We start from the raw sequence: 25817 nt of genomic DNA, 5'->3' as shown, positions 1-25817 counted from the left end.
TATGTCTGTTTTAGATTCCAACTTTGCGAGCACAAATCAGAACCTTTGTTTGCCAGTAATTATGCCAAATCTTCCTTTCAAGGAGAAAACTGTACCTGCAGTCCTAGAAATACTCGGGTATTTTTGTTAGAAATCTTTGTCTAACAGTACCAGAAATGCAACACAGAGTAAGTATTGGCCCTTACAGAAATGGCAGGGATGGTCAAGAATGTAGAATTTCTCATGAATTTTAACACTTGGGGAACTGATACCCTAAACAGACTCATGATAAAAAAAAAAAATTAGTGAAGTTCTGAAATCAATTCACATGTCAGCAAACTAACACGCTGGCATTTTGATTGGGAAGGAGAGAAAGGCGGCCCAACAAATACACCAAGAGTGGAAATAAGAAATCTGGGTTCTGCAAAGAATCAGAACTAGAAAGAACTGGACATGAACTAGTCATGTCTCTTGGATTTTATGATCCATATGTATAGAAGAGAGCTTCCACTAAGATCCTGCTACAGTATGGACGTTGCTTTTGGTGAAGGCTTAATTCCCAGAGTGGTGGTAGATGGGGCCAGTGGTCTTCAGGCATTGTTCTTAGAAGGCAGTTCTCATATGACATCCTGAGTCCTCATGAGAGGGTTGTTATAAACCCTGAGTGTGTCCCCACCGACTCTCTCTCTTATCCTGCGTGCACTGTCACCGTCGCTCTCCATACCAGAGCGCGATTCAGCCCAGGCAGAGCCGCCACACCTGTGCCTTGCTGTGTGGACTTTTTTTTTTTTTTTTTTTTTTTTTTTTTTTTTGACAGGCAGAGTGGACAGTGAGAGAGAGAGAGAGAGACAGAGAGAAAGGTCTTCCTTTGCCGTTGGTTCACCCTCCAATGGCCGCCACGGCCGGCGCGCTGCGGCCGGCGCACCGCGCTGATCGGATGGCAGGAGCCAGGAGCCAGGTGCTTTTCCTGGTCTCCCATGGGGTGCAGGGCCCAAGCATCTGGGCCATCCTCCACTGCACTCCCTGGCCACAGCAGAGGGCTGGCCTGGAAGAGGGGCAACCGGGACAGAATCCGGCGCCCCGACCGGGACTAGAACCCGGTGTGCCGGCGCCGCTAGGCGGAGGATTAGCCTAGTGAGCCGCGGCGCCGGCCTGCTGTGTGGACTTTTAGGCTCTAAGACTACGAGCTGAACAAACCCTTCCTCTTGATAAAGCAAGTTTTCATTGCAGTCAAGCAAAACCGAGTCACACGGTTGCCTTCCAGCTCTCACACACAGTTGCCAGGATTCTGAGTGTGCATCTAAAACAGACTTCTCTTTTATTCTTCACATTAGTTCCAATGGGAAACACATAGGGTATTCTGAACTGTCTGAAGTTTTGCATTTATACTGCAATCCCAAATTAGTTCAGAACTGTATGTGGATTAGAGGTATGCATACACACACACACACACACACACAATTGTATGCAAATGTTTTACTTAAATATTCTCTTTAGTCCTATTCTACAGAAAGATTAGCTTTTATAACTGCATCTTCATTCATTCATGCAATCAGCAATTGAGTCCTATTTATTAACATGCTTCTTATAATGCATATGCAAACGTCTAGATCTTGGGTCTGTGCCCCTCCTCCCCCCGAACTAGACTTCACTTTCTCTCTTGTTAGGGGAGTCAGGGATGTTTGCCATGCTTGTTTCTCGTGCCATCCAACAACTTCTGCCAGAGTCATCCTTTGACAAGAGCTCCAGTCACTGCATTCCCATCTATCAACCACCCTGAAAGCAGCCACAGAACTAAGTACAGCACTCCAGTTTTTGACATGTGAGGCCTTTCATGCCATTGATTAAAGACGGTTTCCTGGATATCAGCAGCTATTCTCTTAATTTTACCTTCCAACTGAATTAGTGCCTTGCTGAACTATACTAACGTTTTCATTTGCTAATGTTCGTGCCGGCTGGACCACTGTAGCATGTCTCCCTCTTACAGTGCAGCCTCAATTGCGCTTATCTGGATAACAAATTCATCAATGCCCCTTTCAGATACCATCACTTCCACAGCAGCTTTCCTGATCGTCCTACTTAGATGTGATTTTTTTTTTTTTTTTTTTTGACAGGCAGAGTGGATAGTGAGAGAGACAGAGAGAAAGGTCTTCCTTTGCCGTTGGTTCACCCTCCAATGGCCGCCGCAGCCAGTGCGCTGCGGCCGGCGCACCGCGCTGATCCGAAGCCAGGAGCCGGGTGCTTCTCCTGGTCTCCCATGGGGTGCAGGGCCCAGGCACTTGGGCCATCCTCCACTGCCTTCCCTGGTCACAGCAGCGAGCTGGCCTGGAAGAGGGGCAACCGGGACAGAATCTGGCGCCCCGACCAGGACGAGAACCCGGTGTGCCGGCGCCGCAAGGCAGAGGATTAGCCTAGTGAGCCGCGGCACCAGCGTGATTTGTTTTGAGTATTTTTAATTTATTTTTAAGGAATACAAATTTCCTAAGTTCAACTTCAGGAATAAAGTGATTCTTCCCAACATACCTGGTCCCCCACCTATACTCCCACCCCTCTTCCTTCTCCCTCTCCCCCTGCCAGTCCCATTGTCCATTAAGATTCATTTTCAATTAACTTTGTACACAGAAGACCAACTCTATACTAAGTAAAGATTTCAACAATTTGCACACGCACACACACACACACCAAAAAATACTGTTTGAGTACTAGTTTTACAGTTAACTCTGATAATACAACTCATTAAGGACAGAGGTCCTGCATGGGGAGTTAGTGCACAGTGACTCCTGTTGTTAATTAACAATTAACACTCTTATGTATGACACAGTGACCACTGGAGGCTCTTGACACGAGCTGCGTAGGCTGTGGAAGTCCACAACCTCTGTCAGTATTTGCACAGGGCCATAATTTTTAAATTTAACCCTTCTCAGCACCAAAAATAGACTTCTTCACACATTTATCCTACCTTCATTTATACTGCACTGACTGGTGTGTTCATCTTATTCCTAAAGGGTATAAAGCCCATCTTTATGGGCTCCTTCTTTCTTTCTTTAAGATTTTATTTATCTTTGAGAGGTAGAGTTACGGATGCAATCAGGGAGAGACCGAGAGAAAGGTCTTCCAGCTGCTGGTTCACTCCGCAAATGGCCGCAACAACCAGAGCTGAGCCTATCCAAAGCCAGGAGCTGGGAGCTTCTGCTGGGTCTCCCACACAGATGCAGGGGCCCAAGCACTTGGGCCATCTCCTACTGCTTTGCCAGGCCATAGCAGAGAGCTGCAGGGGAAGTGGAGCAGCCGGAACGTGAACCAGCATCCCTATGGGATGCCAGCGCTGCAGGTGGAGGCTGAGCGACACCTCAGCGCCAGCCCCCTATGGGCTGTTTCTTATTTATCTCTGAATACACTAAAAGGCCTGGCCAAGTATATGGATATTATGGGTGTGTTATTAATAAATGAAACTGATGTGAAACTTCCTAATTAATCGGAGACTTGCTCGTTTTTGAGATCTGATATTTAGTGAGCTGACCTTGTCAGGGCTCATGAAATTAATCATGTATGGTGACAGTAGATTGGATCTGGTATGATGAACTTAAACTCAAAAGCATATAATATTTCTATTCTCTAGTAAAATATGAGAAGGCTCTTCAAAAAGTGAAAAGAATATAAATAAATTTTAAAAATTATTTGTACCAAAGTAAACTCATCTTTTAATTTCAGTTTTTGAAGTATTCTCATATAGAACCAGACAAAGTTCTTCTGTACTGTATGAGAATTGACTACCAAGAAAGTTGTAGAGTCACTTGATCAAAGGGGTAGGCATTCGGCTCAGTGATGAAGATGTCAGTTAAGACAATGGCATCCCACACTGGAACACCTGGGTAGAATCTCAGCTTTGGATTCCAATTCTATCTTTCTCTAATATACACACTGGGAGGCAGCTGTAATGGCTCAAGCAGTTGGCTCCCCGCCACCCACACGGGAAACCTGAATTGAGCTCCCAGCTCCAGGCTTCAGCCTGCTCCATTCCTGACTGTCACAGGCATCTGGGGACAGTACCAGCAGATGGAAGTTCTCTTACTCTACCTTTCTATTTCTCTCCCTGGCAAGGAAAGAATTCTTAAAAACATATAAAGGTGAATTCGTACCTTACGAGTCTGGGATAATGTACATACTTCTAGTCTTTCGCAGACCTGCAGCCGTGTGTGGATCTGAAAGGCCACCGTGGCTTCCTCTGCCTTCCCCTCCCACTCACCTGAGCTCTCGTCCAGACTCTCCTCCGAGACATGCTCGTTCTGGTGAACCCACTCGCCGTTGCATTTGAAGAATATCTGCATGGCCGGCCTGGCCTTGCACCTGAGCGCAATCGGGTTGCTCTTGATGATGTAAGCATCATCTGGCTCTTCTATGAAATGGGGCAGCGTCCCTGGAGCCGATGGGATGGAATCGGGAAGGGCTTCACCACTGTCGGCTCCTGCAAAACCAAAGAGGACGTCAGGACACAGTCCGCACCGGCATGATAGACCTCCAGGTGGAGGGATATACCTTCAGTCCTGCTGGGCAAATGAAAGTAACGAATAGGAGGTCTCTGAGTCTTCAGTGTTGAATCTGAGTGTTTGTGTACCAAGAACTGAAATAAATATCTAAGAAGTGTTGGGCATAATCTCCAGATTCACTCTGCCTAGCGGTTACTGTAGAGGGCTCCATGAGGACTCCAGGTTGCCTCCAAATTTTGAAAAAGTGGGGAGAACTCATGTTATCCAGTCACAGAAGTGTGTGAATGAAAGTGACAAGGGTGGAGGGGTACCCAGTCACAAGATATTGTCTAAAAAATTCCAAAGTGTCCACTTTTTCCTCTTCTTCAATCTATGAGACTGTAGAGATTGTCTGGCATTCTACCTTGGACAGCTCACCAAACGCCTACTTCTCCAGAAGGAATGTGAGTTCATCCTGCTTGCCTCTGACCCACTCCCTAGGCCCAAGCACCCCTCTACCCTACAGCACAGACTGCACTCCCAAGGCTGACGATGAAGACAAACCACAAAGCGAGAGCATGCTGTCAGTGGCTACAATTCCACCTGCTTCAAGGGAAGGAACAGACAGGGCTCCCTTTAACCTTAAGGCCCTTATGAAGCAACATCAGAAAGAGAAAGCCGCAGGCCATATACAACTTCCTTGCCTCCTTACTGCATTGAGCCAGGACTTAAGTTCCAGGAAACTATCTCTAAGTCAAGGGCAGACAGCTGTGCCTATGAGCAAGGTGCAGAGGTATCTCGTGCCTTCCCAAGGCTGTTTCCCTGAAAAAGCAATGGAAGCAAAGATTTCAAAACCAAGATAACCATGTCCTGGAAAAGATGGTTCCCATCGAGACCAAATATCCTTAGGACTAAGTTGAGGAAAGTAACCTAGTAAACCAACTTGAAAGACCAATCCCACCCATTAGATTGTAGTGCAGCAGCAAGCCTGGGAGGGGAGAAGCACACTATGACCTATCCTGGCCTTTTCTGTGCCACCCAGGCACACGACCTCTTTACGATGAGTGAAATACTGTAAAGGGGCCAGTGTTGTGGCTGGAGACACCAGTGTCCTGGTTCGAGTTCCAGCTATTCAGCTGCCGACCCAGCTCCCAGCTAATGTGCCTAGGAAAGCAGCAGGAGATGGTGCAACTACTTGGGACCCTGCCACCCACACGGGAGACCAGCTGGGAGCTCCAAGCTTCTGGCCCTGCTGTTACAGCTACTGGGGGAGTGTGACCTAACAGATGGACGCTCAGTGGCTCCCTCTCTGTCTATATCTTTCTCTATGCTTTTCAAATAAAGTTAACTCTGAAAGAATTAAAAAGGAGAGAACAATCCAACATGGGAAGCAGGATATAAAGCAGACTCATAGAATGGCGGATGTCCTAAACAGCACTCTGGCCTCAGAATCAGCCCTTAAGGCATGCAGATCTGGCTGAAGAGCCCAAAAGAGTATTTTAGGCATGGAAAGCCAAGACACTCTGGGAAAAGAACAACAACAACAACAAACAAACAAACAAACTAAATGAAAGATCTCTGCAAGTGAGATCCCAGTGGAAAGAATAGGCCATCAAAGAAGGAGGTACCTTTCTCTGAAGGGAGGAGAGAACTTCCACTTTGACTATGACCTTGTCTAAATAAGATTGGAGTTGGCAATCTCAAAAGGCTTCCATAGCCTTGGCAACTCATGACAAGAGCCTAGGGTGATTACTGACACCATAAACAAGAGTGCCAATTGTTAAGTCAACAACAGGAATCACTGTGCACTTATTCCCCAAGTAGAATCTCTGTCCTTAATGTGTTGTCCAATGTGAAGTAATGCTATAACTAGTACTCAAACAGTACTTTACACTTTGTGTTTCTTTGTGGATGCGAACTGCTACAATCATTACTTAGTATATACTAAATTGATCTTCTGTATATAAAGATAATTGAAAATGAATCTTGATGTGAATGGAATGGGAGAGGGAGAGGGAGTGGGAGATGGGAGGGTTGCGGGTGGGAGGGAAGTTACGGGGGCGGGAGGGGAGCCACTGTAATCCAAAAGCTGTATACTTTGGAAATTTATGTTTATTAAATAAAAGTTAAAAAAAATAAAGTTAACTCCCCCCATCTTTTTTTTTAAAAAAAAAAAAAAGCCCTGTTGAAGGTGAGCATAATTCATTAATAGCATGGGAAAGCCCTGTTATAAGAACCTTTAGGGAAAATCCTCAAATATGAAAAAAGGTGGGGGCAGGGGTCTTGGCATTCAAGAGTTATTTTATGTAAGGAAAAACATAAAAGATTCAGTTCAGAAAATGACTCCTTACCCAGGGAACACAAAAGCAAGATTTTCCTCCGCAATCAGTTGAATAGCTTGATTCTCCCAAACGAGATTCTTTCTACCAGTTAAATACATCGATTTACGTAGCCTCACACAACAGAGTTTAAGATACTGCCCTGAATCCTATTTGCAATGGAAAAGTCAACCTATGTAATTAGAACTATCAAGAAATCATCATAAAGCAAATATTCTAAAGTGTAAAGGCGGACAATTTACCTTATGATAGTACAATAAAGTCACTCGGATAATGAAATGTATGGATGGATCACAGGGAGGGAGGGGTTTGTGGGACAGAAATCTCAGATGCGCTCTCTTTCAATGTTTTAAATTACATTTACAATGGACTTTATAAAATATCACATATTAATTTATTCTGTGACTGACTGCTGGCACCAATTTCCATTTTCAATAAATACCAAGTCCCTGCAGGTTTCTGTAAATCCACGCATTAGAGGAAATGACAAAAGTATTAAAAGCTTTTATATGGACATCCACATGCTCACACTCCCACCAGGGGCTCCAGTTCCCTGTTGAATAAAAGGGGTGCCAGATAAACAACACAGGCCTAGAGCTCTGGGGCTAGCCTGAGTGGATGGGCACAGATGCACGTCTGGAATGACGGATTTTCACTTAAGTTGTAAACAGCCATGATTGTGTCTGAAGTAATTATACGGACGGCAGGGGGGAAGGCCAGAGGGTCATAAAGAGGGACCTTTATGTCAATAGTGAGACCACATTTATCTGATGTAAATAAAATGTCCAATAAAGGCACTAGATCATAGGATAAATCAGTTTTTAACCACCTAAAACTCATAAAACAGAGACAGCACAAAGCAATCAGGCTATCTGTCTGCTATTTAAATAAATGGACTTTAGATACAGTAACAAGTTCAGCCTGCAGGTGAAACAGAGCAGGAAACAGATGGAAACGCCTGAGGGTAAGAGTCTAGGCTAGGGAAGGACCCTCCCTCTGCTGATGTGCCTGGGTGGCACCATATGATGGCCAAAGTATTTAGGACCCTGCCATCCACGTGGGAGTCCCAGGAGGAGTTATTGGCTCCTAGCTTTGGCTTGGCCCAGCCCTGGTTGTTGTGGTAATTTATGGAACAGAGCTATGGATAAATGATTTTTCTCTCTTACTGTCTTTCCTTCTATGTTACTTTGCCTTTCAAAAAAAAAAAAAAAAAACTCTAAAAAAAGAATCAATCTTAGTGTTGAAGGGAGGAAAAAAATAAAACATGACATTGTATCATAAATATTATTGACGCAGTCAAAATCATGTGTGCATACAAAAAGGCTGGAATCCGTGAAAACAGGAAACCAAGAAAAAGTTCTCATCTGAGTGGCAATGGGAAGGTGACAGAGGGTGGTGTATTTATCTGAGGTGGCTTTAAGTAGCTCATGGCAGAATAGGACAAAGATAATTTTGGTGCATAAACATCTGAAATCCATGTACCTTTTTACAGTTTTATTTATTTATTTGGGAGGCTGAGTAACAGAGAGAGGGACACAGAGAGAGGTCTTCCATCTGCTGGTACACTCCCCAAATGGCCGCAATGGCTGGAGCTGAGCTGATCCAAAGCCAGGAGCTAGGAGCCTTCTCTAGGTCTCCCATGTGGGTGCAGGGGCCCAAGCACTTGGGCCATCTCCCACTGCTTTTCCAGGTCATAGCAGGGAGCTGGATGGGAAGTGGAGCAGCCAGGACAGAAACCTACACCAGTATGGGATGACAGCACTGCAGGCGGAGGCTTAGCCTACCCCAGCCCCATGCAGTGTTTTCATACATGCATTTCACATGAAATTTCTGCAATACTTTTGTATGCATTGCTATCTCCTCTCATCCTTCAAACAATTAAATGAGGTAAGTGGAAACAGGAGTATGACAGAATTTCTTCTTTTTTCCCGCTGTGCTGGAGGTAGTATGTAGTGGCTCACCCATCCCTTACACTCAGGTCCTTATCCTCAGGTATGTGGGTATCAAATAGTAAAGAAATGTAATAAGTAACATTTGGTATCATGAGTAATCAGAGATGAAAATGGTAACAGTAATCACACGATTGAGATGACATACGAGCAAGGGGGCTGCGTCCCTTTGCAAGCTACCTCTGCAGGAGGACTCCCATCTGTGACCCAACAGGCCTGGCACTCACCTTCCTCCCCTCACCCCTTGGATGTGGGTCAAGTTCAGCCCTAGCTAGCGATCTGGAACGGAGTTTCTCAGGGAAGTCTTCAAGAAATAGGGAAAGGAGGGGGAGCCGGAAGAACACAAAGGGATACAGGAACATTCCAGAGGCTTAGCAGTTGTAGCCAGATTCTCTCTTTGCAGAGGGAGGAGGGGACTTATTATCATAAGAAATAGATATATGTTACACAGCCTGGCTTCAAGGTAAATGCACGCATCATCCAATACACTGCCACCCCTTTATAACTCAGCTAACAGTCTGAAGATCTGTTGTGACAAATGCTGGTTTCTGCCCGACCCAGCCATCTGCCTCCTCCCACACTGCTTTTACCACAGAGGTTGGATAAGCCCCAGGCTCAGCTGACCTCCTCGTGGGTTGGCACAGTCAGATGTCACCAGTCTCGTCAAGGACTCCCAACCAGCAGCTTCTGAGAAAGCTGTTATTTTCCTGATAAAAGGAATAGGCGTGGCTGGTACTGTGTCTTCTCCCATTTATTGCTTCTCTCACCAGGGCGATCAAGAGGAAAAGGGAAAGAGGCAAGGACACTCCAGTGCAGCCATGGCTGAGAGCCTGAACCCCTGTAAGAATGTCCCTAATGTGGAAGCAAGACTCAGCCTCTTGGCCGTGCCCCTTTACCCATGGTGTCCTTGCCTGCCTTCAGGATTAACCACCTATCAAGAGGAGCTCACCAGGGGCTGGTGCTGTGGCATAGCGGGCAAAGCTGCTGCCTGTGGCACCGGCATCCCATATGGGTGTCAGTTCAAGTCCCGGCTGCTCCACTTCCAATCCAGCTCTATGCTATGGCCTGAGAAAGCAGCGGAGTGTGGCCCAACTGCTTGGGCCCCTGCACCCACATGGGAGACACAGAGAAGGCTCCTGGCTTCTGGCTTTGGATCAGCCCAGCTCCGGCTGCTGCAGCCATTTGGGGAGTGAACCAGAAAATGGAAGATATCTCTTTCTCTGCCTCTCTCTCTCTGTAACTCTGCCTTTCAAATAAATAAATAACTCTTGGGGAAAGAAAAAAAAAAAGAGGAGTTCATTGGACTGAGAGAGTGGTACAGCTGGCTCGATAAGATTCTAATCACCAGACTCAAGAAGTCATTTGCTCTTCAAACAAAGACCCCATTGGTCAGTATTGTCTGGAGGGGTTTTGTTCAGGAGAATACCAGGTCCTGGCAGGGACATCCCAGATCCGGCCAGAACACAACTACCACCTGCATGTAACCTTCCAGAGGTACAAAAGCCTATTTGGTTACCGTAAAAATTCCCCGAAGAACAGGGCATCGACAACCAGTCAGCACCATGGACCAACCAGGGACTTGGGAAGGGGCTGAGCACGCTCTGCATGGACCCACTTTCAGTCTGCAAGAACTTCGCTTGTTACTCCTCGGAGAGCCAGCAGACAGCAACACCGTCCAGCTCCTAGCTCCGCACTTCTGCAAATCAGTGAAAGGACCCAGGTCTGGGGGCTCTAAAGCAACTCCTCCAAAAATCCTGGGAGTTCTGCAACAGCACCAGGAGACATTTGGCTCCCGATAATGTGTGTGCTTTTTTCGAAATCCCTGCTTACTGAGAGCTCTTCATGGTCAGATTTTGTTATTTTGGCAAAAAATTAGCACTTAATGATAGAATGGGTCTTCCTTCCTCAGCAAGGCATTGCTACAAGCTTCCCTCAAACCCATTGCCATCAGCTGTTAAGAAAAAAAATGTAGTAAGCTAAGAAACACAGAATCGGTGTTAGAAAGTAAAAGTTAGGGCTGGCATTTGTTGAAGGATGAAAGGTTTTGGTGGTCTGAGTTCTCTACGGATTCAGTCACTGAAGCTTCACAAGTCTCTCCAGGAGTTCCTATGAGTAATCCATTCTACAGTTGAGGAAATGCTTGAGTTCTGGGTCTTGTCTAAGTTCACACAGCCAGGAAATGGGGGGCTCAGAATTTGAACACAGGTCTCTGGCTCCATCCAACCACCTCCCAGTTCCATTTTGGTTCTGACGAAGGAACCCTTAGAAACCTGACACTATTTCGTGGGTAGGAAGGCTGCCTTAGAACAATAGCTTATAGCTGATAAAACCAAAGGCTGCTATCACAAAACTACACATTATCTGTGTGGCACCTCACCATGTATATCAAGCATACAATTTTTCTTCAAGATCATCCCATGGTCCTATCAGCTGGGCGTGACTCCAGGTCAGGAAAGCTGTGTGTGGACACCTCTCAGAGCAGGTGTTGAGAAAACAACTATTTTTGAGAGAACAGCAAGTACCCCCATGGACTATATTTCACTAACTAGCCATCCTCACCCGAATCAGAAATAAACGAGGAATACTTGTTGTCAGAAGATAAAATAAGGATTTTTCCATGTTTCATTTGGAGACAAATATGTCTGCTTACAGAGGAATATATAGCATTGCAACTTCAGTTGGCATGCAAGGAGTGTAACAGAAGATGGCCTCAGCAAGAAACAGGGAATTGGACGAAAGCACTGTGGGTCTGGTAGGTTTAGCTACACCACATGGCCAACAGTAGCCCACCTGATGTGCTAAACATGTCATGGAACACAGTGGAAGCCACAGTCATCCCAAACAGGGGTTCAAAAATCTCTGGATTTTTCCAAGATGGTCTTCAAGATGGTCTAAACCATTTCTGTACATTTTGAGAGGACTTTATGTTTAAATATACTTAAGCTTTTTTTCCCCTTCCTTGTCCAAAATATCTTTTCACTATGTTGGTATTTGTTTATGAGTGCAACCAATGACCATGCCATAAAGACTAAGTCTGGTGAAATGAAAGAAATTTAGGGTTAACTGTGACGTGAATGAGTGACTCAACTCTGAGACCCCACTTTCATTTTCAGTAGACATAGGTGCTTGAAATCCTGTAGGGGTTTGTGATGCTAAAAGGAGATGCTATATGTAAAAAAAAATGTAAATGATTTAAATGATTAAAGGTTGCATAGTTACATGCGACCTCTCCATCCTTGTGGCATAAATAAAAGCATAAACACAAAAATGAATTATAAATACAATCCTTATGATCTCAATTTCAAAATTTATTATCCTAATATTTTATCTCAATTTTGTGATTACTGTTATCATGTTCACCTCAGATTGCTTATAATATCAACTGTTGCTTACTACATTTCTTTACTATTTGATACCCATACACGTGAGAGTATTTAAAGAAAGCATTAACATAAATGTGGGGCCAGCATTCTGGCACAGCAAATTAGGCTACTGAGTGCTGGATGGAGTCCCAGCTGCTCCGCTTCTGATCTAGTTTCCTGCTAATGTGCTAGGAAAGCAGTGCTTGGAACCCTGCCACTCATGATGGAGTTCCTTGCTCCTGGCTTCACCTTGACCCATTTCTGGCTGTAGTCATTTCAGGAGTGAACCAACAGATGGAAGACCAATGTCTCTGTCTCTCTCCATCTTTCTCTGTTGCTCTGCATTTCAAATAAACAAATAAATAAATATTTTTAACAGGGTGAGTTTATTTTGATGGAAAAAAGTGGTATTTCTACTTTTTTACTTGTTGAACTTTTTATTCAGTGGAGGATTAAGCCTGTGATTTTAAAGTAAATTTTAAAATATCACAAAAATTAAAAATAAAGGAAGGAGGAAGGAAGGAGGTATTATATTCTTAGAATTTTATGAACTACACCAAATCTATTACTCATAAAAATTTGAAATGTATGCATTTGTCGTAATACACATTTCCATGAACTTTCTGACAATCCCTCATATATTAATGAGATTACAGTAAGTTCCAAACTCTTGGAGATTGGATTTCGGGTATTGTTGAACATAGTAGTTAAAATGCCATAGGACTACCTGGGTTTGAGTGTCAACTCTATCCCCCCACCCCCTTCCCGCTAACATGCAAACTGTAGGGCCGGCACAAAACACACCAAACACTGGAGTAAGGGAAAGGGTTTATTGACCTGGCGGAGGGGTCCGAAAGGCCAGAGGGAGAGGGTGAAAAAGAGGGCAAAAAGGGAGAGGGGTCCAGAGAGTAAGGTCAAGAAAGCATGTGTATGGGAAGCAGGTTCTGTTATAGCCTTGCAGGGGGTAGGGAAGTGGGAACAATGAATTTCATTAGGGTGGGAGTGGAGCTGAAGCTTGTGGTTGGGCCATTTGGTCACCTGACTTCTAGCAAGCCAGGCTGGGCTTAAGACCGAAGCTTACTGTGCAAGATGGCAATGGGGGCATGAGCCTAAGATGGTGCCAGAGTTAAGACCGTGCCCACTTTAGTAACACAAACTGCAAGGCAACATGTCATGGCTCAAGTAGCTAGGTCCCTAGCACCCCTTTGAGAGCTCTGGGTTGAGCTCCTGATTCCTGGCTTTGGTCTCACTTCCCTGACTGTTGTGGGCATTTGGGAATTGAGCCAACAGATGGGAGATTTTCCTTTGTCTGTCTTTCTCCCTTGCGGCTTCTTAAATAAATAAAATATAAACAGATAAATAATAATTTAAGACAGACTCTAAAAACATGCAATGAAGCATTTATTCAATAAACAGTGAATGGTCACACCATACACAAAACTGTCCTGCACGCTGGAATAATACACAGTGGATTTGCTGTTGAACAGATCCCAAAAGTAGTGACTTCACTAAGGAAGTCGTAATTAAACACAGGACTTTTCCTAATATCCCAGAGCATTTCTCATGGTACTATTTAAAGGAAGTAAGGCACCTTAGAAACGACTCTAAGTTCCACTCAGAGTATGGATCTTGAACCATGGCAATGTGCAAGTGAGAGCAGAAAGCCATCCCAAGAAAGCCAACGGACATCATCTAAAACACAACACAATAAAGCTGGGTTCTCTGCTTTTGTTTATGTAAATGTGACTTGTCTCCATATGGTTACTTAATTAGATAGGGGATGCATTATACCCGTTTAATGCAGAACAGCCGGAATTTTACATACCAAATATTTAACGCAATTTATGAAACACAGACCCTTTCGCTAGGCCCCAATAAAAGTATTTTTTTTTAACTCAAACTATTCTGACTTCCTTGCAAGCTCTAATAAAAATGGAAATGTTTTATATTGCTGCATTTCCATAGTTCACCTTACCTGTGCCAATCTTATATGCTGTCAGCCTAAGATATTATTTCATTGAGTGGATCTTAAATTCTCCAGAATGAAATACGGTAAACAAAGCTTACAACACATTCAATCAGCAGGGCCATTCTAAGCCTGTGAAACCAGGAACTTCACATTTTAGTAGAGCTTACAAGAATGCATTCATTGCTCTGCAAATTTTCACAATTCACTTTAACACATTTAATATATACATATACAGATATATATATATATATTTTGGAACAGACACACATGTTCATACCTACTGAAATTAGAAACTGAGGATTCAAACATGACAAAACAGTTACTGTTTCAAAGAACTTACAAACTAAAAGTGAACCAAAAAATCAGAACTACAAGTACGCTAACAATATTTTAGAAGCACTAAAGTCCATGTATCTAAGAAAAAGTAAGCAAATACATCCTTAGGAAACAATGGAAAAGAATTGGACCTAAAGGTTTATAAAAATCACTCATTTTAAAATGTAAAACAGAGTAACATTTTGCTGAGAATGGTAGATAAAATGAATAAATTTTTTATCTCCCAACATTGCACACATTTCTGTAGCAATGTTTACCACTGACTGGTTTTCAAATTCATCTGAAAAAATCTAGTGGGATTTGGGAGAGGCTCTGCTTTCAAAGTGCTATCACTTTTCATTAATAACTGACAGTTTTCAAGAGTGAGGCCATTCATAGTTATGGAAAAATGGTTGTTTTAATGCAATATTGAATGACAGAAAACCAAACAAGCCCTATTCTTATATTTTTCATTCTTGGAAAATTACCTTTCAGGAAGAGCTGTGTGTTTTATGTTCTGCACAGTAGTACAGCAGGGACTTTGAATCTTTCTATGACAAAAAGAAGAAACAAAAGGGGGAAAAACAAAAGTTTAAGGAACAAACACTAAATTCCCTTTGAAATAAATACATTAGATGTCAGGTCACATCTTAAAAGCTCAGACTGGGAGCAGTTAGCTGCACATCTTAAAAATTCAAATACGGCTGATTTGGGTTGCAATTTGGTTTGATAGAAGGTGTTTCATGTGATGTACAGATAGGCAAAATACAGTGAGAGGTCACCTTAGATAAAAACCTGGGCCATCTCGAAGTCACTGAAGCTCTCAGGAGTGATGCAACTTGAACCATATTTTCCCCATTACACTGTGCTGTTTGTGTTTTGGTGGGACACAAGATGTATTACATTTATGACTACATTTTGTGTTATTACCTACTGAGAAATTTTACCCAAAAAGCAATCTTGTAAGTCTCTTTAATGATAACCTTCTAACATGCAACTTTCTAGTAAAATACAACTAACCATGCCATCTTTACTATCTTATGCCATATTTTATATTGAAATCTATGGCTTATTATACTACAGTATAGGAAAGTATAGACATTAAGTATCATTACCTGCTGTCATCAAATTCTCAATGCCTAATGAAGTCATGAGTAGCATAATTACATTTTGGTCAATGATGGTTTACCTACGCAAAGGCGGTTCCGTAGATTGTATCACCTATTAAGGTGCTAGCCATCTCAGCTCAATGTGCACTAACAGACATTCCCAGAGAGATGAAATCGCCTAATGATGCATTTCTCTGAAGGATGTGTATCCCTTCTGCTAAGCAATGTGTCACTTTACTACTTGTAATTTGATACATTTTAGTACCACGCTCAGATGCATATGTAGCATGGTGGCTCTGCATACAAAGGGTACTCATATTTGTAGTATGCCATCTAATTTGTCATGCTATCATTAACTTCTCATGAAAGGAATTCCAAGTGGTTGTGTAAAAGTAGGTGTGTCAGTGTCAATCTAGCTATTATAATCTCCGTATCTTGTTTCCTTCCAAATTTATATCTTTAGCCCAGTTCTCTCTCTTGAACTTCAAATCTGTATTTTCAATCATTTGTAGATAGACTCATCAAAATGTTCCAAAGGCCCCTAAATATGCCAGAAACAACTCACTGCCTTGCCCCTCGCAGACCTGTTCTTTGGCCTGGGTTCCATAGATCTATAAAGGTCTCCAGCAGTCACAAAACTTCCCAATTTAGAACATGGCTATCGGCTGGCGCCGCGGCTCACTACGCTAATCCTCTGCCTTGCGGCGCCGGCACACCGGGTTCTAGTCCTGGTCGGGGTGCCGGATTCTGTCCCGCTTACCCCTCTTCCAGGCCAGCTCTCTGCTGTGGCCCGGGAGTGCAGTGGAGGATGGCCCAAGTGCTTGGGCCCTGCACCCCATGGGAGACTAAGAGAAGCACCTGGCTCCTGCCTTCGGATCAGCGCGGTGCGCTGGCCGTGGCAGCCACTGGAGGGTGAACCAACCGCAAAGGAAGACCTTTCTCTCTGTCTCTCTCTCACTGTCCACTCTGTCAAAAAAAAAAAAAGAAAAAAAGAAAAAAAAGAACATGGCTATCACCAGCTTCACCCCTACTCAGACCCTCATGCAATTCATCACTAAGTCCTGCTGATTGTGTCTCTCAAACATCTTTGAGGGTCTGCTGCTGTGGTGTTGTGAATGAAGCCACTGCCTCCAATGCCAGCATCCTATATGGGCACAGGTTCAAGTCCCAGCTGCCCTACTTCCAATCCAGCTCTTGGATAATGGGCTGGGAAAAGCAGAGGAAGACAGCCCAAGTGCTTAGACCCTTGCCACCCATGTGGGAGACCCAGACGAAGCTCCTGGCTTTGGCCTGGCCCAGCACCAGCCATTATGGCCATCTGGAGAGTAAACTAATGGATGGAAGATCTCTCTCTCTCTTTCTCTCTCTTTGTATCTCTGCCCTTCAAATAAATATTTTTTTTAAAAAAAATCTTTTAAATTTGGCAGCTGCTCTTCATCCCATTCCCACTACACTTACCCTGGTCACCCTCCTCATTCCTCCAAATTACTACAACTGGTCCTGACCCACACCTTGCAAAGCAGCAGGAACTTTCCAAAGTACAAATTCACACTTGTCAGTCTGCCTTAGGAGCCTTTAATGCTTTGGATAAAATATCTTTCTTAAAATCACTGACCGAGGACTCTCATGATCTGGTTTCTACTTGTGTCTCTAGCTTTATCTGTTCAACTACTTCATTGTCAAGAAGCTACAGAGATTGTCTCATAGTTGCAGCCTGCATGTATGTTTTCCCTTTTACCCATAACATGAAATTTTGCTATCTTCTGCCTTGCGGACCATTTTTACATCTCTTAGGTTCAGGTTAGTTGACACATCCTACAGGATTTTCTACCTGTACTCCCCAAATTCTGGACTGATCACATTCCTTTTCTTTGTCCTTCTGTAATTTTTTTTACTACTTTTTAATTATTCATGTGCATCAACACACCTTCGAGACTTTAGCTTCCATGAAAGCAAAGGATGTGGGAATCTTGTCCATTATTAATAGCTCCAGTGGCTAAACAGCTCTGAGACTCAACATAAGTTTGTTGAACAAAAAACTTTCAAAAATTACATAAATAAATGAGATGGTGGTGAAATTGTATAAGCCTATCATTGCAATAAAGGGTCTTGACTGAAAATGATACAGTACAAAATTTTCATGCAAATTTATGTGGGCACCATCCATATAGGAGTTTAACATTTTTATTTCATTTTTACCAGCCTCAAACATGGCATTTTTGGGGTACATACTAACCAGTGGGTAAAAAATATTAATTGTTTAATATATAATTGATCCTTAGCAAAGTTAAATACTAAAATATGGTTATCAGCTCTTTTCATTTCCCTTCTTCTGACTTGCTTATTTATATTTTTATCATCTACATTTCATGTTTCACAGAATTTAAAGGAGAATTTAGCTGTATAGCATCTAAAAATAATTTGAATTTATAGATTCCATTGTTTTGGCATCGAATGCTTCAATGATACCAATATTGCCTTATTGTTTTTGATACTTCTTCCCATTCTTTAATTACATGTTGTGCAAAGAATGTGGGATTACAAGAATCAGGAGATCAGTATCCCCATTACAAATACTACTACAGCATTTTGACCAGAATGGTTAGCTGAAGTGCATAGAAGGTGCAAAGGACGACCTCCCTGTTAGAAAACAAAAATCCCTGTTTTATGTGAAGGACTCATACAGAAAGGCAGAGGGAGCAGGACTTGCCTTGCATTTCTTAATGAGATGACCTTCTTTGCAGAACAAAGTCCTCTTTCTAGAATCCCTTAAGATGCTGAGATGAGCATAGAGCTTTGATGCTCATAAGAAATCCTTTAATTCCTTTGTTATTTTTCCTAATACTGAGATTTAGTTGGGCCTGCTGAGAGGCGCCATTTAGCCAAGGCTGACAATACCCCACACCAGTGGCACCAGCGTCCAGCAGTAGAAGCCGGGTCCTGTATTGGCAATTATCAGATTGGGATGTAGAACTTGTACAATAGAAGATGCTTAAATTCCTCATCCTCTGTGGAGAAGACGCTAGACACTGTCAGAAACAGATTTTTACCACGTTGCAGCTGAAATACTGTTCCTTCTGATATCTTATCAAGGGGCAGCCTGACACAAGGAAACAAAGGTGGGCTGTGCAGGTAGAAGGTTCAAATCCAGGCTCTCCCACCCACTGTGTAATATGGGATCTTAGGCAACATATCTAACCTCTCCTACTTTCCAAATTCTTCCATGTAGAAAAGGAATAATAGGCTACTACAAAGTCACTGGGGACGTTCAGGTAGACAAATGTGAAGGAACTGGGATATTACACAGTATTAAACAGGTACTCACTCTGTAATGGGAATTACTGTCAGCTTTATTGTTCTTCATTGCTAAAGGAAAATTAAGGGAGGGAGGGAGGGCTGGGCAGAGGTAGAGCCCTTTCTGTGGAGGTTCTGGTTTCTGTTCTTGCTTCTGAGAGCTTAAGCACTAAAGCAAAGCACAGCCCACACGGCGGTACTCCCGAAAGTGCCCGCTCATTTCACAGGCTTTCTCCTTACAAAGCAAAACCCTAGATCATAACCCAGTGACCAGTTCTGCGGATCCAGATGTTGCTTCAGTATGCTCACTAAAGACTCACTGACATCATTTGAAGACCTGTAAGGGCACCTCAAGAACTTTGCATTTGACTTATGGAGCATAAACAAGGCAACAACTCAAAAGAGTAGTTTAGTGTTACCTAATCCGCTTACCTGCTGGGGTGATGACGGGTGCATGCGGTCAGCAGGAAGAAAGGGAGAAATAGAGCCCTCTGATACACTAAGTTTAATTGCATGAGGTGACTGGATTATTTAGCTAGCTCGGCACCCTTCCTCCACGTACAAGGGAATATGAATCAGACAACCATGTGCATACTGCTAGGCCATTACAGTTGGCTCTTTATCATCAATACGGTTAGAGTTTGCAGATACCAATGGCTCATCACAACCACTTAATTCTGCTGGCACCCAGGGTCTGGGTCAGGAGGGCAGTAATGACCTGTATTACTACTGAACGGGTTTTGAAATTAAAAGAAACAGCCAATGCCAGATGGTAGTTTGAGGGAAGATATTAAACCATCAATCAAATGGGTCAATGTGTTCTAGGAGAAATGGCTGTCCCTAACATTTAAAGGTGACTCCCCCAGCAAATATGTGAGAAGTCCACAAAGTATTAATATGTTCTTATGAGGTAAGTGGGGACAGGAATGGAAAGAAAAGAAAGGATGTTGATATCACTGCACTATTATTTTTTTTCTTCTGTCTCCCAGTATCTTTGCTCAGAGTAACAATATACATTAACACAAATTGAACTCCAGACTGTGCTGTTAAAATACAGTTCATGTGGCCATTCCAAATATTAACTCAGGGACACAATAGTACTGCAAATTGCAGGAAGGATGTATTTTCTGGTATTACTACTTAGAAATGAGACCACATATTTTTCAGATACAGTTTTACCGAAATGAGTAAACACAGTTATTTTGAGTTGAATAAACAGAGTTGTTTTAAGAAATTTAGTACTATCAAATCAAGATTTGTCAAAAAGCAGACCAGTGAAAGTACCCATGACCAACTTTATAATATAGTGAAGATTTAATAGCATAATCACAAATGAGGAATAAGTCACACTTTATAGATGAAAATGATACAATGTCATAAAAAACATTTGGACAGGTTTACAGTTAAGACAATGGCACAACAGTGTCAGAGAGTTGACTGAAATGAGCTGCTCTTTGGGAAAAAATTCATTTCCTTCAAAAATATAATCTTTGGGATGGAAGACTGAAGAGACAAACTGAGGCTTAGAAACTATTTTTCTACTGGATGGATAACAGCATAATACATCAACTATAAAAACAAAACAAAACAAAAACCTAGCATTTCCAGAAGTCACAGTGAGCCTGATTGGAAATTATTAGGGTCTGAATGTTGCATCCCCCCAAAATCTGAGTTGAAAGCCTAATCTGATGGTGTTAGGAGGATGGGTCATTGAAGGTAATCAGGCCATGAAGACGAAGACCTTCTGAATGGGATTATTCTCTGTCCCTGGCCTTGAGAGGCCAGGGGAGAAGACAGCACCTGCAAACTAGGAAACTCATCTTCAGCAGAAGTGCCTATTCCACAGCCTTGAGCTTAGACTTCCAGGCTCCAGAACTGTGCAAGATAAAATTCTGCTCTTGAAACACGTGGTCCAGGTATATTTGTTACAGCAGCCTGAACTAAGACAAGTGTCCACGATTATGTTCTAACCAAATCCAGACGATCCCAACCTGCTCATCTGCTGTATATGCCACAGCCAGGACATGGGGACAGCTCTGGAGGTGCTGGAAATAAAAGCAGAAGATTTGGGGACTCTCAGTTTGGAACAAATAGTAAAAATGTAACTGAGAAGTCAACGACAATTTTTACTATTCGATGAACACAAATGATAGGCATGCTCTAGTTCTCAAAAATTATTTTCTAGGTGACACTGGTCCATACAGAGAAATCCACTGTAAAATGTGATGAAAGCAGAAAAAGGCACATTGAGTTTCAACCCATGATGAATACAACTGATCACATACCACGTACATGTCTACTCACAGACACAGGCAGAGGAGCAGTGTGCCGGGGGAAAGGAGACACAGGATAATGAAAGATCACATATATCATTAGCCAATGCTAACTGGCCCATCAGGTGCTATTTTAAAAATGGGAGAGGGCATTTGCATATTGAGAGAAAACCAATAAATAACATATGCATTTATCCATTTTCTTGCTTTCCTCTGATCCTCTCCTTTTAGATCACAGAAGTAGAAAGGATGCCTTCAAATGGTGAGAAAACAAGTTAACCCTTCCTTTCTCAATACTTGGATAGAATTGCAGAGTTTAAATATTAACATTGTAAAAAAAAACTCATTCCTCTTCCACGTGATCCTATGAATGGAGTGCCTGCCTCACACTCATTCCAGATAAAACAACTATAGCAACACAACCATCCAGGCAGACGAGCTCACTGCCCTAGGAAGCTCCTTGGCTCCCAAAGCCCTCGACACTTATGAGCCAGAGTCGGAGAGGCAGAACCTGGCGAGCCTGACGAGGTAGCTCCCTGCTCTTAGGACTACTGTAGCTTCCAAGGTCCCCCAGGAGCCATTTTTGCAAGGCTGTGGTGCTTTGAGGCTTCAGGGAACAGCATAACCCTTCAGGACCGGTGTGGACCTGGGCTTGGTGGAAGGTCTGGGCCTGTTGTAAATGCAGATGACTAGCTCTCATTTTGCAGGTAGAAAACACCCGATTTCCGTTAGATTAATCAAAGCAATGTTCTCCACTGACAACCAGACTTAACGGTAAAATACTAGAACGGAGTCGTATTTTCCCCTTTGCTTCCCAGGCAACTATTTCACTGCTGGGCCACTGTCACAGAGCAGTGATTCACAGAAGAATGTAATGCTTAATGAGCCAAGGATGAAGATAATTATGCCAGTTATATTTGGGACACACGCAAAATAACAGACCGTGTTTGTAGACTCTTTATGAACACTCCAGGGCAAGGAGAGAAAAGAAGATTTTCTTTTTTAATAGCTGAACTGGATTTCACTATGACTAAATACCTTTGGAGGAACACATTGCTTTTCTGCCCAATTAAAACAAAAAAGTTAATGAGTCGTAAGAGCACATCCCTAATTTCAGAGGTTCCAGAAGGAATTTGAAGTCGTTTTGAAACTCTCTCTAGATTTCATCCATGGGATCTCCAGGTGAATAAGCAGATCAGTCATTTCTTGACAACCATCCACTTCTACAAAAGTATCTTTTCATAGCTGGCTTTTTTTTTCCTGACTATGAATGAATGTTCCAGAGAAGCTGATGCAACAGTACCATTGTATTTCTGGGTAAAAATAAGCTTTGAATCACAAGAGCAGGTGCAGAAAGAAATACTGATAGATCTACTTCATGTACTTTATTATGTGAAGTTGGTTTATATCAAAGGTGACTATTAATTGATAACTCTTGCTAATCAGATTTATTCCAGTAAGTCCTCAGAGCTGGAGTGCCAGACAATATTGTGCTGGGTTTTAAAACAGATGTGCTTAAGAAAAAGACTCAAGACAGACATTTCCGGTTTTCATAAGAGAAAATGGGCAGATGGGAGCCTGGTGTCCCACAGTCTCTTTGGAACCTTTGCATGTTAACAGAAGATACCATAGAGATCATGCAACTCCAAGAAAATGCCAATCAAGAAGTAAGTAACTTGTCTGTGCTTACCCACCTATGTAATAATGCCGCAGTTATAAGAATACTTTCTTTTTTTTAATTTTTGGCAGGCAGAGTGCACAGTGAGAGAGAGACAGAGAGAAAGGTCTTCCTTTGCCGTTGGTTCACCCTCCAATGGCCGCTGCAGCTGGCGCGCTGCAGCTGGCGCACCACTCTGATCCAATGGCAGGAGCCAGGAGCTTCTCCTGGTCTCCCATGGGGTACAGGGCCCAAGGACTTGGGCCATCCTCCACTGCACTCCCGGGCCACAGCAGAGAGCTGGCCTGGAAGAGGGGCAACCGGGACAGAATCTGGTGCCCCGACCGGGACTAGAACCGCGCCGCAAGGCGGAGGATTAGCCTAGTGAGCCATGTCGCCGGCCAGAATAGATACATTTTAAATAGAATAATTTCTACCACGATTCAGGTGAAAATTTTTGACACTTAAACTCAAAATTACGGTAAACTGTTTCTTTCCTTCAAGATGAAATTTCCTCCTTGCATAAACAGCTTACAGGGCAAAGACACCCCAGGCATCTCAGGAACTGGCTGAAATCACAAACTCATTGTAATCATCTTTGCAAGTTCCAGGAGGCCGCCACCACCAAGGATCAGAAAACGGCTAAGGCAAACCTCTACCTTGGAGGGAATTTAGATTTGGCTCCACAGGAGAGCTCATCAAACACTAGGAGAATGGAGTCTGGGTAGGATTACTGCCAACTGGGTACACAACTGATTAGAAAGGCGATTCCTGAAATCTGATTTTAACATCCAAGTTCAACACCGGTTATCCAAAGCATGGTCACAGAATTTTCTCCAAAAACCCTCAGAGCAAAACAAACATTTTTAATTGTTGAGAATTAGCAGGCATTATACGAAGACCATAGGATTAGGAGGGGGCTGCTGAGTCCAGTGTTGAGGGGGGCACAGTGAACTCCAAGACTTTGGATGTACAGTCATATAGGCTGTCGCTCAGTGATCTTAAGGTATGTTAGGAAAGCTAGTAGCCAATCACTGCTCCAATTTTCAAAAATATGTGATGAAGGCTGCATTAGTGAGACTGTTCATGAAGGTGACAACCCTGGTGACTCAGTTTAGATCAGCACGTAACAACCACAGAGCGGCTGCTCAAGGTACCGTGTAAAACCGAAAAGACACACACACACACCCCATATGGAAGTGCCTGGCTTTGAGTCCTGGCTCTGCGCTGATTCTAGCTTCCTGCTACTGTGCAGACTGGGAGGCAGCAGTTGATGGCTCAGTTATGTGGGTCCCTGCCACCCACATGGGAGACTCTCATGGGAGTTCTGGGCCTTGGTTTTGTCCTGTCCCAGCCCAAGCTGTTGTGGGCATTTGGAGAGTGAGTCAGTGAATGCAAGTTGTCGTGGTTCTCTCTAAACCCAATCCCCCCAATCTGTCTACTTTTCAAATTTTTTTTAAATGAGATCAATGGGGATTCTTCAAATGAAGTGATTTTATATCCTAAAGGATATGCTGGATTTTGAGATTCCAATGGAGTTTCCACAAAAACAAACAAAAGAGCCGTGGAATTATAACATCAGGGTCAGCTAACCACTCCTAGCCTCATCAGGGCACCAAGGTTGGCATTTTCTTGGCTCTGGGATTTAGCCCCTCTCTAAATCAGCTCAATTTCTTAGTGATCTCTTTCTGCCATTTGTGCCATTCCCTTTTGTCACAGATCAACCAGTCCTAGAACATTGTCCTCACGATTTCCTACAAGAAAAAAAAAGTCCCAGTTTACTTATACTCTAACATATTTGGTAGACAGGAGGATGAGTTTATTCCTCAAACTGGGCAGCATTTGTATTGCAGGAAAACAATTTCCATTCAGCATCATATATCCATTTCCATGAGAGTAATCTGTCAACTCCACTGCGTCCTATGTCATTTCCTCCCATTTCTCACCCTCACCTATTCCTCATCTGCCTACTTCCTCTCAAAGGTGAAAAACACCAAATTCTTAGCTTTTAGGAAATAAAACTGCATGCTATTCATCCCCTAAAGCAAAACAATTTAGATTATTAAAATCAAAAGTTAATTCATGTGCCAGTAAGCCACGGGCCATTTGTTGACAACTGTATTCTTTGTTTCTCCCTACCAGTATCTCTGAAGGAACAGAAATTGTATAAAGAGATATTTTTCCATGAACATAAAGTCTTCCAAAAGGGACAGCAGGCCATCTTCCGATTTTTATCATGGAGTAGGTCACATATTGAACACTTCAAGTCACAAGCATGTTTAAGACAACAGATGAGGATACTTCAAAAATCCACGGAGGATGGAATTAGAAGTTGTGGTGCAAATTCTGAAATGAAACATGCATACTATAACAAAGCTGTAATTGGACTTTAAAATTATTGGAACTAAAACAACTTTTACTTCCATTTCCATGCCTTTCTGATGTGCCCCTTCCGTATGTATTGCAAGTATCAGGAAAGAATTATGACAATAAAAGCAGCACACCACTCACTAAGGGAAACATAACACCCCCAGCTCCAGCGCTCGGTAATACACTCTGATAAGCTCTCTTGTTGGAAATTCAGTGCTCACTGCCACCATTTTACACTATGTTTTAAAAATATTTACCTATCAATATATTTATATTTGAAAGGGGGAGGGGAGGCGGGAGAGGAGGGGATGGAAGAAAGGGAGGACAGATGGGAGAGAGGGAGAGAGAGAGGGAGAGAGGGAAGGACGGAGGGACGGAGGGAGGGAATGAGAAGAGAGACAGAGAGAGAGATCTTCTTTCCACTGGTTCATTCCCCAAATGCCTGCAAAAACTGGCACTGGAGCAGGCCAGCACCAGGGGTTTATAACTCCGTCAGGGTCTCATAGGGACCCCAGTACTCTGGCTGTCACCTGCTACCTCCCAGGGTGTACAGTAACAAGAAGCTGGAATGAGCATCAGAGCCAGGCCTAGAACTCAGGCAATTCAACATGTGATGCAAGTGTCCCAGGCAGACTCCTCATTGCTGTGCCAGTCTCCCACTCTTGGTCTGAATTTGTTCTTGTTTTTTCAAGTCTCTCCCTCCTCTATGTTTGTGGCTTTCCAATACGGATGTAC

The 25817-nt window shown here is 43.1% G+C and overlaps 1 protein-coding gene across 7 annotated transcripts in view; it reads right to left on the bottom strand.

The window, feature by feature from the left end:
* The window catches only part of UNC5D (unc-5 netrin receptor D), a 585082-nt gene that overhangs the window by 242967 nt on the left and 316298 nt on the right, over positions 1 to 25817 (bottom strand). For all 7 annotated transcript variants that reach the window (XM_051833981.2, XM_051833975.2, XM_051833985.2 and 4 more), the window contains exon 2: positions 4226 to 4444. In XM_051833981.2, the coding sequence (XP_051689941.1) occupies positions 4226 to 4444 (219 nt within the window). The remainder of the gene's footprint in view (positions 1 to 4225; positions 4445 to 25817) is intronic.

Source organism: Oryctolagus cuniculus, chromosome 2 (genome assembly GCF_964237555.1).
Source record: "Oryctolagus cuniculus chromosome 2, mOryCun1.1, whole genome shotgun sequence".
Classification (NCBI taxonomy): Eukaryota; Metazoa; Chordata; class Mammalia; order Lagomorpha; family Leporidae; genus Oryctolagus; species Oryctolagus cuniculus.
This window is presented reverse-complemented; position numbering and strand designations above follow the sequence as displayed.